The 12,192-nt window shown below is 38.1% G+C and overlaps 1 protein-coding gene across 10 annotated transcripts in view; it reads left to right on the forward strand.

Moving 5' to 3' along the window:
* PDE1C (phosphodiesterase 1C) overlaps window positions 1–12,192 on the forward strand; it is a 480,765-nt gene that overhangs the window by 169,365 nt on the left and 299,208 nt on the right. For all 10 annotated transcript variants that reach the window (XR_013537380.1, XR_013537381.1, XR_013537377.1 and 7 more), the window contains exon 2: window positions 5,872–5,922. Coding sequence is in view for 2 of the 10 variants with exons in the window: in XM_073003805.2 (XP_072859906.2) it covers window positions 5,872–5,922 (51 nt within the window). In the remaining 8 variants the exon portion in view is untranslated. The remainder of the gene's footprint in view (window positions 1–5,871; window positions 5,923–12,192) is intronic.

A 12,192-nucleotide genomic window follows, 5' to 3' on the forward strand; every position in this document is an offset into this window, starting at 1 on the left:
ATTTCAATTGATTGGCTATGTAATAATGTTTAACATTGGGTATCCCTATACCTCATTTTTTTGCATCTTGTACCAGTACTTTTTATTTATTCTAGCTTGTTTACCTTCATTACAATATCTATTAATCAATCCTTGCCAGAACTTGAAATCATCTTCTGATAATTGTATCAGTAACTTCATAAATAAAAAAATTAAACTTTGGTAAAATTTTCATTTTCATCAAGGCAATCCTTCCAAACCAAGAAAGTTTCAAATTAGAATATTCTTGTAACTTATTTTTAATATCCCTTTTTAATTCATTATAATTATGTTATTTTATTTTCTGAATATCCTTTAAAATATCTGTACCCAAATATTTAATTGAATTGTATACCTTCAAATCATATTTACCAACAAACAATTCCTGTTCTAATTCTAAGTTTTGAATAGTATAGTATAATTGTTTTCTTTCCTTTTTTATTAATAATGCTGCCTAAGGCTGATGGGAGCTGCAATCTAAAGCAACTGAGCACAAGGCTGTCTTAAACTATTTACTTTTATGAAGAGTTTCTTCATAACAGTTTCTTCATTTCTTTTAAAATGCCATAGTGTTTTTAATATTGTAATTCATTTCAAATGTCCATGGACAGAAGAGCAGGAAATAACATAACATAATTTAATGTAACATTACATTAAAATATCACAATCCCCATCTCCATACTTGAGATAATACTGTTTATTTTCATGTCTCAAATTAATTCCCTTTAATGGCAAAGAAACCTCAACATAAATTATTACAAGCTGACAATTTAAAAACAAAGACAGGTTCACCTTTGAGAATAAAAATAAGACTGAAGTAGTTTGTAAGATATGTTTTCAAAAAGGAAAGGAAGAGTGAATGAGTCGTGTTAATAGCAGGAAAGTTGCAGGGAAAATCATCTCCAGTACTCTTAACGAGTGAAATAATTTTCAAGTTTGCCACTGTGGCAATGATGTGATGCAGATGCTATATAAAGATGGTGGCTTTGAATTCCTTTGGGAAACAAAGCAAACAAGCCCATAGGACTTAATAGAATTTTCCATGTCAACAGTAGCTTTATATGCAGCATTTATCTCTTTTGCAGTTTCAAATCACTTTATATAAAGCCTACAGAGTATATTTTTGTACATGACATTTCAGTGAAAGAATGAGATAAAATAATAAATTAGATGGGAAAATGTCCACGTAAATATGCTTTTTTTGCTATTCAGTTTAAGAAATATTCCATATATAAGTACTAATGTGGTGCCAAATACTGGCATTGCAATCCAGGGGCATGGTCACATGGGAGGTTATACTGGTTGGATGAAGGCTTTTATGTGTCACACCCTGGCAGTTTGTCCTGGTTGAATTTGCAGTTGTTATTCACCCAGAAATATTTGATTATTCCTGGAAGGTGCAGTGGCATGCAACAACAGGTCAGTGGACCAGCTGGTCCAGGGGAGGGCTGAATGGATGTGCGGCAGCTGTGCTGCCTTGCAGAGATATTCGGATCTAGGTAGCTGAATAATTCAGCACCTTTCTCTAAAGGCTACCATACAAGAATAGTGTATTCTTTTCCTGTCCCAGTTTTCAATCCTAAAATGCTGGAAACAAGCCAAAGAGCAAAATCTTGACAGAACCCACACATTTCTGGCCAGTTGACAATTCTGTTACTGAAGTGTCCAGTGACAAGGTGGTTGAGTGTACTACAGTATCTGTAAGCATTGATTACTGTTTAACATTAAGATGTGACATATTGAATGGATAGTATGTGAAAGCTCTATTGGTCTTTAAGGCCTAAGTCTATAATTCTGGATACATTTATGTTAGACAGATCTTACTGACACTATGGACTTACTTATATAGAACTATACTGTCATTTTACATTTAGCTGGATTTAACTACATGTATGGGAAAACAAATAATCTAAAAAGAGCCTTATGTCCCTTTCCACTTGACATATAATGTTTTCAGGAATTGGCAGACTGGTTCTGAGTTCTTGGATTAAAAAATGTCACTGTAGTATTAATGTGTAAAATAAATATTGACCTAGATTTTTAAAGGGCAAAATATCCACATAGAATTTGCAGTGGAAGATTTGTTTTCCAAGCACAGCATTCAAAGATAAAATTGCAGAATGAAGATAAAGATTGTGAGTGAGTTTGTGTATGAGAGGCAGTACATGTAGAGATATTGTACACTGGCCTCTGGGCTAGTAAGAATATATTTTCAGAAATGTATTAGCACTCACCCTGAAAAATTGCATTCTGATTTTAGTCATCAGAAGGTATGCCTGGGTATACTCAGCCTCCAAAATCCACAGAAGGGCATCTCTTCTACTTGATCCAATTACAATTCTTCACTAGCACATAGGCTGTCAATATTTCCAGAACTGTTCAAGTTAGGTGGTAAAAATATTGCCCTTTTAAAGATATAAGCCACCCTGGATCCTTTTAAGAAGAACAATGAGGTAGAAATAAGCAAGCAAGCAAACAAAGTACAGATAGGTCGATACAGAATCTATATTTATGAAACATAAAATAGTTATAGAATCTTAAAGATTTGTGTGCTTGATTAATCTGAAGCTAAATGAATTCGTTTGTGTCTCTGTGGAATTCAAGTCAATGAAAACATTGACAAAAATATGATCAGCTTTGTTCTCTCTCTTGATTATTCCATATGTTCTATTTCAGGTCATGCTTGTCTGTGTTGCAGTTTCCCAGAGTTCCTCAACCAGTATCTTGGGATTCTGGGAGCTGTGGGGGGCATAACTCTTCCAAACTGTGTTCTTGATACTTATTTTCTTGTATGTGATAGCTAAAAATACAAATGTTAAAGAAGCAGGGAAAAAATAGGGATGAAGGAAAAAGCTTGCAATGCCCAAAATTTGGACTAGCCACATGATCTGCAGCTGAACTCAGTCCTTGAACTCACGCAGCATGAGTCTGTTGTTGATGGATAAAAGTGCTTCTTTTAATAGGCATTTTCTCTCTTTTTCTAAGTTACAGCTCTCTGCTCTGTGGTCTCAGGCATCTCTGTGGCCATGAAGGCACTACAAAAAGATAGCCAGTTATACCTTCTAGAATATGGAATGGCCAGACTAACTCTGTTATAAAAACTTCATTGACTGCTGGTCTAACACATTGACTGTTGCCCTGCTTACAGAACTTCCAGAATGACCATATGGGTCCAGGCAGTCTGAATGACTGTGTCTCCCTATACAATCCTCTCTAGGTTTAAAGATTTCCAGTAGAGGTCCTTCCCTTGATCCTGCCACTTTCACAGACATATTCAGTGTAGACCCAAGAAAGGGCCTTTTTTGTGGCTACTCCCAGGTGGATCACTTCTGCACTATCCTTCAGGTGATGGGTAGAGACCTCTCTTTCTCTGCAGGTTTTGAACAACTGAACGCAACTGAGTTTTACTGGAAAGCATTGTAAATTTTTGTTGCCTCTCATATGCACCTTTCATGTTTTAAAACTGGTTTTATTATAATTTCTTAAATATTATTGAATCTTTACTTTTTTAAAAAAATTATCATTTACTGGCTGAAATCTGGTATTAAGCTGCAAGTAGAGTTGCACTGAATCATTGAATCAGTGGGAATTTAGTGAAGTTCCACTGATTCAATGAGCCTGTTTTAGTTATGATTAGTAATAAGTTTCAATCATTACGTTCTGAACTGTATTTGTTGTTAATGATTTATGATTTATCTGTCTCTATATCAGGAGAAAGATAGCATAAAAATTGAATGAATAAATAAATAGCTGTAGTCCAAAAATAAACTTTTTCCAAGTTTGGTACCAAGCCACATGAAACTCTGGGTCTACATGGCATATACTAACAGTAAGACAATTCTTGCATTAAGTTTATGGTGTGTCCTGCCAGTTTATGGTGTGTCCTGCTTGTATAATGACAAAGAGCACAGTTACACATTTCTATGCCAGTGGGGCCTTCCAGACTGTAAAGGCTCAATAGGATACTTACTGACATAACAATGTCTTAAATATAAGGTACTTTTAAATATAAGACATTGTCACTCCAAAAAGGACATTTCAAAGTTCTGCTCTTAGATTCGTATGGATTAAACCTCTCATGAAGGCTGTTTTAAGCTCTTTTAAGGAATGGTGGGTAGAAATGAAAAGGAAAATTTGCAGAGCAATTCTATAAATGTCTCCTGAGAAGACCATCCCCACTTAGTTCAAAGGGATATTCTCTCAGGGCCAGGGGATACAGGATTGCAGTCCAGATACTATATTCATTTCTGACTTGGGGTTTAATCCACATAAGTCTAAGAGCAGAACTTTTAAAAGACATTCTTGGTGATGAAAGTCTCAGGATCATCTCAGTAGCTAGTATGAACAGTTCTTATCTTGGCTGTGGGTTTCTAGAAATGGTCCAAAACAAAAAAACAAAAAACTTGTCCAGGCTCTAAGAGGCAGCTCGGTGTGAGAGTGGTGGTCCTAAATCCACACTTATTAAACTTTTTTGTTCAGCAAGAAAAGTATTTAGGACTGTTTGATCCACATCTGTGTTATTTCCCCCAAAGCACAGTAACAGAACAGTTTTTTCTAGCCAAGATATTTGAAGGCCAATTGAGTGACATTAGGGTAGGTGAGAGGGGCGTGGTGGCGCTGTGGGTTAAACCACAGAAGTCTCTGTGCTCTAAGGTCTGTAGATCTTCAGCTGTAAGATCGAATCCACGTGACGGAGTGAGCGCCCGTCGCTTGTCCCAGCTCCCGCCCACCTAGTAGTTCGAAAGCATGCAAATGCGAGTAGATAAATAGGGACCACCTTGGTGGGAAGGTAACAGCGTTCTGTGTCTAAGTCGCACTGGCCATGTGACCACAGAAGATTGTCTTCGGACAAACGCTGGCTCTATGGCTTGGAAACGGGGATGAGCACCGCCCCCTAGAGTCGAACACGACTGGACAAAAATTGTCAAGGGGAACCTTTACCTTTACCTAGGGCAGGTGAAGTTGGCTCAGCTATTCCAGCATTCAGATGTTGTTAATCACCTTGCTTTGGCCTAACTTTATGCCAGCTTTGTGGCTCTGTTTGCAGACTTGGATCTGGCATATTTTAGTACTTTCTTTCACCAGAAGTTGGGGGCTACAATGGCATGAATGCAGTAAAGCCACTCTGAGTTTCAATCTGAATTGTACATGAGCTGTCCAAGGTTCTGAACCATAGTAAGCCTTGAGTTTCTTTATAAATAAATGCTGGTGTAGGAGGTATTGGGAAAATGTGTTTATTGGGGCTTCCATCTTTCCAAGGTGGACCTACTCTACACAGAATGAGGCAGGCAACACTTTTCTTAAAGAACAGCTTTTGAGAAATACTTTTACTGCAAGGTGAGGAGAGATGTGCTTGTGGGGGGGTTTATTTGATTTCTCCCCCTCTATGCTAAAATAAAGTAGCTTATAATGGCTGTCTAGTACAACAGCAGTTTTATAGGATAAACCTATACATGTTTCCTCATAAGTATGTCCCACTGGGTTTATTGAGACTAACCACCAGGTAAGTCTGTTGATGCTTTAAGCCCTAATCTTACTGAGTTGAATGAGACATCTAAATAAAGATCTGTTGTGGTTTGTTTGTATGTATCATGTGTGTACTTTCATGTGTCTGGCTCTTCATACCAGGTTTGGGGACCTGTGGCCCTCCAGATGTATTTAAACTGTGTATCCCCAAGTCCCTCACTATTCGCTATGCGGGCTAGGATTAATGGAAGTTGTGAACACATCTGGAGTGCTACAGCTGCCCATCATTGAACTTCTTGTTATCAGCTTATTGGGAAATTTGGAATTTGTATCTTAATATTGCTTCAAATATGTACTTCTTACTAAGAGCTTTATCTTCTCTTTCAGTTGCAAACGAAGCAGGAGACAAATCTGCTCGGCCGCTTTCACGATTTGCTCGTAAGTAGTCTAGTCTTTCTAATTTGCTTCCAGATTGTTACAAATAAAGGCACTAGAACTCCAGGGTTCTACAAAGCCAGAGATGTCTTGTACAAGTATGCCCTGTGTTTGAAGTAGCTTTCTATTCTACATCCCATTAAAAGATTTAAAAAACCCAGTGGCCTTGTAGTTGCTCATCCACAACAACTGAGCAGTCACAAAGTCCTTCTGGTGTGGTAAAATGAGCTGTGCTTTTATGAAATTATACAAATTCTTTCTAACTTTACATCAATACATATAAATCACCACAAGCACATTGTTCTTTTGACTTCTTTCTTGGTGGTATATTTTCTTTTTCTTCCCAATATATAAGATGCCAACCAAAGTGGCTTATATAGTTAAACCTTAGTAAATCAATTGATCAATCAATCATTCAATAAGCTTATAGATTTTTTAAAAAAAGAAAAGAATATCTACTGTATATAGCTGTATCCCCCCTTCCCTTGGATGCACTATTCCTGCATAGTCACATGATGGCAGTGTAACCATTTTTGGCATGTTGCATGGCTGTAGTAAATTATAGTCATAATGCAAATAAATAGATGACTCTCTCTATATATGCCTTGTAGCTCTTTTATTTCTGAACATCAGCTTCAGAAGTTCCAGAAGTTCCAAGTTCCAAGAAAATGAACCATGAAAAATTGGAGGGTATTACCAAACAGCATACAGAGTGTGGAAGTACAAGGATGCAAAATAAATAGTTATAGTTGGTTCCTCTTCTCTGTAACTAAAGTAGAATTATGTTACATCATGATTTAAACTTAACAAGGAATAACATTGCTCCTTTTGTGGTGTGACTTTAGTTATAGAAGTGTAGTCTTGTTAAAATGTGGAGGAGAACTATCTTCCTGCTGCCTCCTGCTATATTGTGGTCGTTGAGACAAGTGACAAGATGGATGAGTGGAGGGTATGTTTCTGCACTATAAGCTAGGGGCTTGTGCTATTCCCACATTCTCAAAGAAAAGGAACTAAAAGTGACTATTGTAGTTAGTTTTGAGATATAGGATAGCGAAGTCAACTCAAGAAAGTAACAACTTCTTCTGGCACTTTGAATTGATAATTATTGCAACTATATTTTTTTTAAAAAGAGCAACTTTACAAGCTCTGGTAACATAAAAGAACCAGTTCAGACATGGAGAATGACTGAAGACCAGATGCCTGGGCAAACATTTAAGCCCATCTTGCTAGATTTTGTTTTATGGCCTTAACATTTCATAAGCACGTTTTTGGTCAACCAAAAGCTGACACCCCCAAAACAAAACAAAACAAAGCAACAACAAATAATCAACAAAAAAGTTATACAGTTTGTGCAGACAAATCAATGCTGGAGGATGCAACTGATCTTTACCAAAAGACCTTTTCTCCCAGAGAAAATGTGTGGGAAGAAAGAGCAATCAGGTGACAAAAGGTTTTTGAGAAAGACAACTCTGTTGAAACTGTGCCAGTAAAGCTGCTAGAGAAACTTGGCATACTATTCTGAAAAAGAATGAAAATAATGACATACTGAAGTTATACATAACTGAGCAGTGGTAGGATGATGTACAGGAACCCATGATGATTCCGGTTCTGGATCTCTGAATATCATCCTCCCACTGCTCTGCATGTTATTAAATGGATTCTTCTTTAAATTAACTTTCTAAATTCATGAAAAGGAAGGCAAATGGTATATTTGAATTAATCTGGTTTCCTAACAGGCCTTCTCTTGTTCCTGAGTATGGTAAACGGCTGCCCTCAATTTTGTTCCTGTTTCTCACCTAAAGATACTTTGGAGATGCATTAAAATGGTTGATTGTTGATGTACATGTGTGAATGACACATGTCCGCTCTTCCACCATGTGATTATGGAACCTGTGAAGGTTGCTGAATGTGTTAGGTGTGTCCCTGTTACCTAAGTACAAAAAGTGATCAGCTGTGAGATCAGAATTCCATCTTGTGGTGGCTTATGGTCTGTTCAGGAGCGTGTCTCACTCCACCTCTTCATGTCACAAGCCATCTATGATTAAAGATTTCTAAATTTAAAAAAAGTTATATAAGGTTAAATTGTCAAGGAAGGGGTTTAAATCCTTGCCTATGTGGTTTGTGCAGTTGGTGTGGTTCATCTCCTAAAACTACTATATATGCTAAGTGCTCAAAGTATGGTGCAATCACATTTTCAGCTTCTTTTCAGGCAAATCTATAATGGTGCCAGAGGGTGGCCACTTATGAGTCTCTTTAAAAAAGCATTTAATTTGCATATACTAATTCAGATGCATAAACATTTAGAAATAACTATTATAATTTAAGTTAAAGAACCGTACATCCCGCTGGCAGGGGGACAACTGTGATTAAGTGATCTGTGTGCCTACTCAGTCTGCAGAGTGCTTGCACTCTTTACTTTAATTTTTTAAACTCACACTTATGAGATAGCCCTTCAAAGGGAAGATGATTCAAATAGCGGATTGTTCTCTGAGAGCTTTGTGAGTAAAGAATAGTGTTCTGTAAAGCAGGATGCATGGTCACCCCCCACCCGGCTTCCTTCAAGGTGGGCCTCAAAATGATATAATTTTTTAAAAGAAATTCTTACACTTTGAAGCCATCACTTTCCTTCTTTGTGTGTTTTAGGTCAGATACTGGGCATTTCCAGACAAGTGGTTTCTAGCACTACTAGTCAAAAATAAAAACAAAAACAAATTGTGCGTTTTTCCTTCTTTAATGGATTTTCTCTCCAGAGAAAAAGGACAGGTGATGGCAGTAGGAAAATAGGAGAGGAGTTGCAAATGGAAGATGCTGTCATTTCTCCCTTCTGTAAAATTTGTTAAATTGAAGTAGCTTGGTCAAAAAAAAGAAGACGCTTGACTTGGAATGACCCACTCTATATTCCTTGGGTACCTGTATGCTTTACACCAAGGTAATAATAGCATTTTGGGGAAAGATATAGGAAACATTAATCCTTTGTCCTAAATCCATGGTTTCCATTTGATTTGATCTTCAAGGATATCTTGCTTCCCATTCATTTTGAATCATGAAGAGCCCTTCACAGGGGTGGTGCACTCAGTAATATATTCAAGCGTGTTGAGTTTTCATCTGTGCAACAGTGGGAGAAAGTATTACATTTCAGTTATAGTCTTCTCTGAGCAAAGTAGTCCCAAATGAAAATTAAAAATGGGCATCATGGGGTGACCAGAGAAAGGGTCCTGCCCCTTCAGAAACAACTGTGCTCTGTATTTCTACCCTAGAAAAATTGATGTGCTTTAATATCAGTTACAAAGCATGTTGTTCCTATTTTGGAGCTTTATTTCTTGATTGTTGCTGGACACGTGTGAATGTCACCTGTCCCTTCTTCCACTTATTCAGACTGTTGCTGAATGGGTTAGATGTGTCCCTATTCCCTAAGTACAAAAGGTGTTCTGCTGTGAGATCCAAATTCCATCTTTTGTTATAAAACATTAAGTATCTTCTTTTTCAAAGCAGAATTAAGCTAACAGAAGCAGGTAAGATTAGCCTGTGTTCACCAATTGCCCTTACTAAGTAGTTGTTTTCAGAAAAATGTCCCTATTTTGGGCTCTCCTCTCTCTATATGCTGGCTTTATGTCTTGATTGGATCTAGGCAAAGAAAGTAAGGGTGATTCCAAAGTCACAAAGAGTCTGTGGTGCTTCTTTAGTATATATTGCAAGATGATTCAAGTCTGCGTTGAAATATCACTCTCTTCAAAAAGAGTTTCTCATATTCCCTAAGGGACTTGTGTAGCTACTCAGAAGGGTAGCTTCATGGTCAAAGCTTCAGTGGTTTGCCTCAGTTTGCCTCATAATTTTCTCAGACGTCCTCCCAAGTTGGAAGTGGGGAGAGGATAGTAGAAGCATCCCCTGACTACCACATTACCCTCTCACTATCCCAAAAGCCTCCTCTGTCCAAAAATTCCTTTCCTTCCAACTTTTTTTAAGTTTGAGAATTGGCAGTAGTCTATGGAAGCATTCTGCTGCTTGTACATGAGAATGAATGTTTGTTGTGGTCATGGGCATGAAAGTATGCCCTGCCCCTGAATGAAGAGTGTTTGCAGGATTTTTTTTCCAGGGGAGCAAAGGTACAGTGTATGTTAGCATAATATGCAAGCATAGTGTGCACCACTACCACCACCACCACCGCCACAACAACAACAACAACAACAACAACAACAACAACAACAACAACAACAATAATAATAATAATAATAATAATAATAATAATAATAATAATAATAATTTATTGTCATTGTAAGTATATACACAGTATACCCATACAACGAAATTCACAGACACCCAGAGACCAGACACATGCACACACATAAAATTCCCCAAACACTCCCCACCCACTAAAAGTCCCCCACTAAAAATACAAACATCTACACCGCAGGCCAAGTAACACAGTCCAACTAATTATTCACTATTGGTGGTCTTTAAGCTCATTATTAATTGCAATTATAGCTCTGGGATAAAAACTATTCAGAAAACGTGTGGTCCGAGTCTTAATTGTTCTATATCTTCTGCCAGATGGTAACAGTTCAAAAAAGTTATAAGCAGGATGGGAAGAGTCTCTCAGGATGCTGTGTGACTTCCTTAGACAGCGGGATATGAAGATGTCATCCAGGGTTGGTAGCTGGAGCCCGATGATATTCTGGGGAATTTTAATGGTTCTCTGTAGAGCTTTTTTGTCCGCTACAGAGCTACTCCCAAACCATGCCAGAATGCCATAGGTTAGGACACTCTCAATGGTGCTACGATAGTATGACAGAAGTAAATGCTGAGATAAATTTAACTTGCCGAGCATTCTCAGGAAATACAGCCTCTTCTGTGCCTTCTTCATTAGCATGTTGGCATTTATAGTCCATGAGAGGTCCTCTGAGATGTAAGTACCCAGAAATTTAAAACTACCAACTCTCTCCACTTCCTCACCGTTTATGTACAGTGGTAAATGTACATTTCTCTTCCTCCTAAAATCAATTATGGGTTCTTTAGTTTTTTTGATGTTAAGTGCGAGATGATTTTCTTTACACCAAAGTATCAACCTTTGTACTTCCTTTCTATAAGCAGACTCATTGTTCTTATTTATGAGCCCCACCACTATCGTATCATCCGCAAATTTAATAATTGCATTGGTGTTATACAGTGGGGTGCAATCATGTGTGTACAGGGAATAGAGGAAGGGACTTAGCACACAGCCCTGGGGAGCTCCTGTACTTAGTACCAGGGTAGAAGAATGGTGAGATCCCATCCTTACTGACTGTGGCCTATCTGTCAGAAAATCCTTTATCCATATGCAGATCTCCTGAGGTAATCCCATGTTGATCATTTTAAAAAACAACCTATTTGGTAGAATGGTATTAAAAGCAGAGCTATAATCCACAAACAACAGCCTCGCATAAGTTCCCTGTTGTTCTAAGTGGCTCAATACAGTATGGAGTACAATGGACACAGCATCATCAGTAGATCTATTTCTCCTGTATGCAAATTGCCATGGGTCCAAAGAAGGTGGAAGATTAGCCTTAATGTAATCAGGCACCAATCTCTCGAAACATTTCATAATAACAGATGTTAAAGCTACTGGTCTATAATTATTGAGAGATACCACAGCTGACTGCTTGGGGACTGGCACTATAATAGATGTCTTCAGGCAAGTGGGGACTGAACACTGCAACAAGGATAGATTGAAAATATCCGTAAAAACTCCAGCTAATTCTGCAGCACAGCTCCTAACAACTCGTCCCATGATTCCATCTGGTCCAGCTGCCTTTCGAACGTTAATATTCTGGAAAGCGGGTCTCACATCTGAAATCTGCAGTACTAGTGGTTGTCTGTCGATGGTAGATTCTAGTGATGTATTATAGACAGTAGGTGCTGGAATAATGGTTGTTCCTGTTTCCACCTCAAAACGGCTGAAAATTGATTTAACTGCTCAGCCAAAAAATCACTGCTGCTACACAGACTGTAACACCGTGTGCTAGTCTACAAATTCATTAATGAATACACATAGGATTCACAGAGAGCAAGTGCTGCCCCCCAGCACCAGTCCATATAAGAGACCTCTGTGCATTGAGTGCAGGAATCTGAACAGGCCTCTGCAAGGGTATAAGGCTTACAGAGCTTCTGGGATCAAGGACTCTGCCTTATCAGGATTCCAATGGCAGGAGCTTGGCATTCAGTGAAATTTATTTATGGCAGCCTGCTTGAGACCTTTGTACTCAATGCAGGACTTCTGGGTAATAGTGATGTTTAGGG

Source organism: Pogona vitticeps, chromosome 6, assembly GCF_051106095.1.
Source record: "Pogona vitticeps strain Pit_001003342236 chromosome 6, PviZW2.1, whole genome shotgun sequence".
Taxonomy (NCBI): Eukaryota; Metazoa; Chordata; class Lepidosauria; order Squamata; family Agamidae; genus Pogona; species Pogona vitticeps.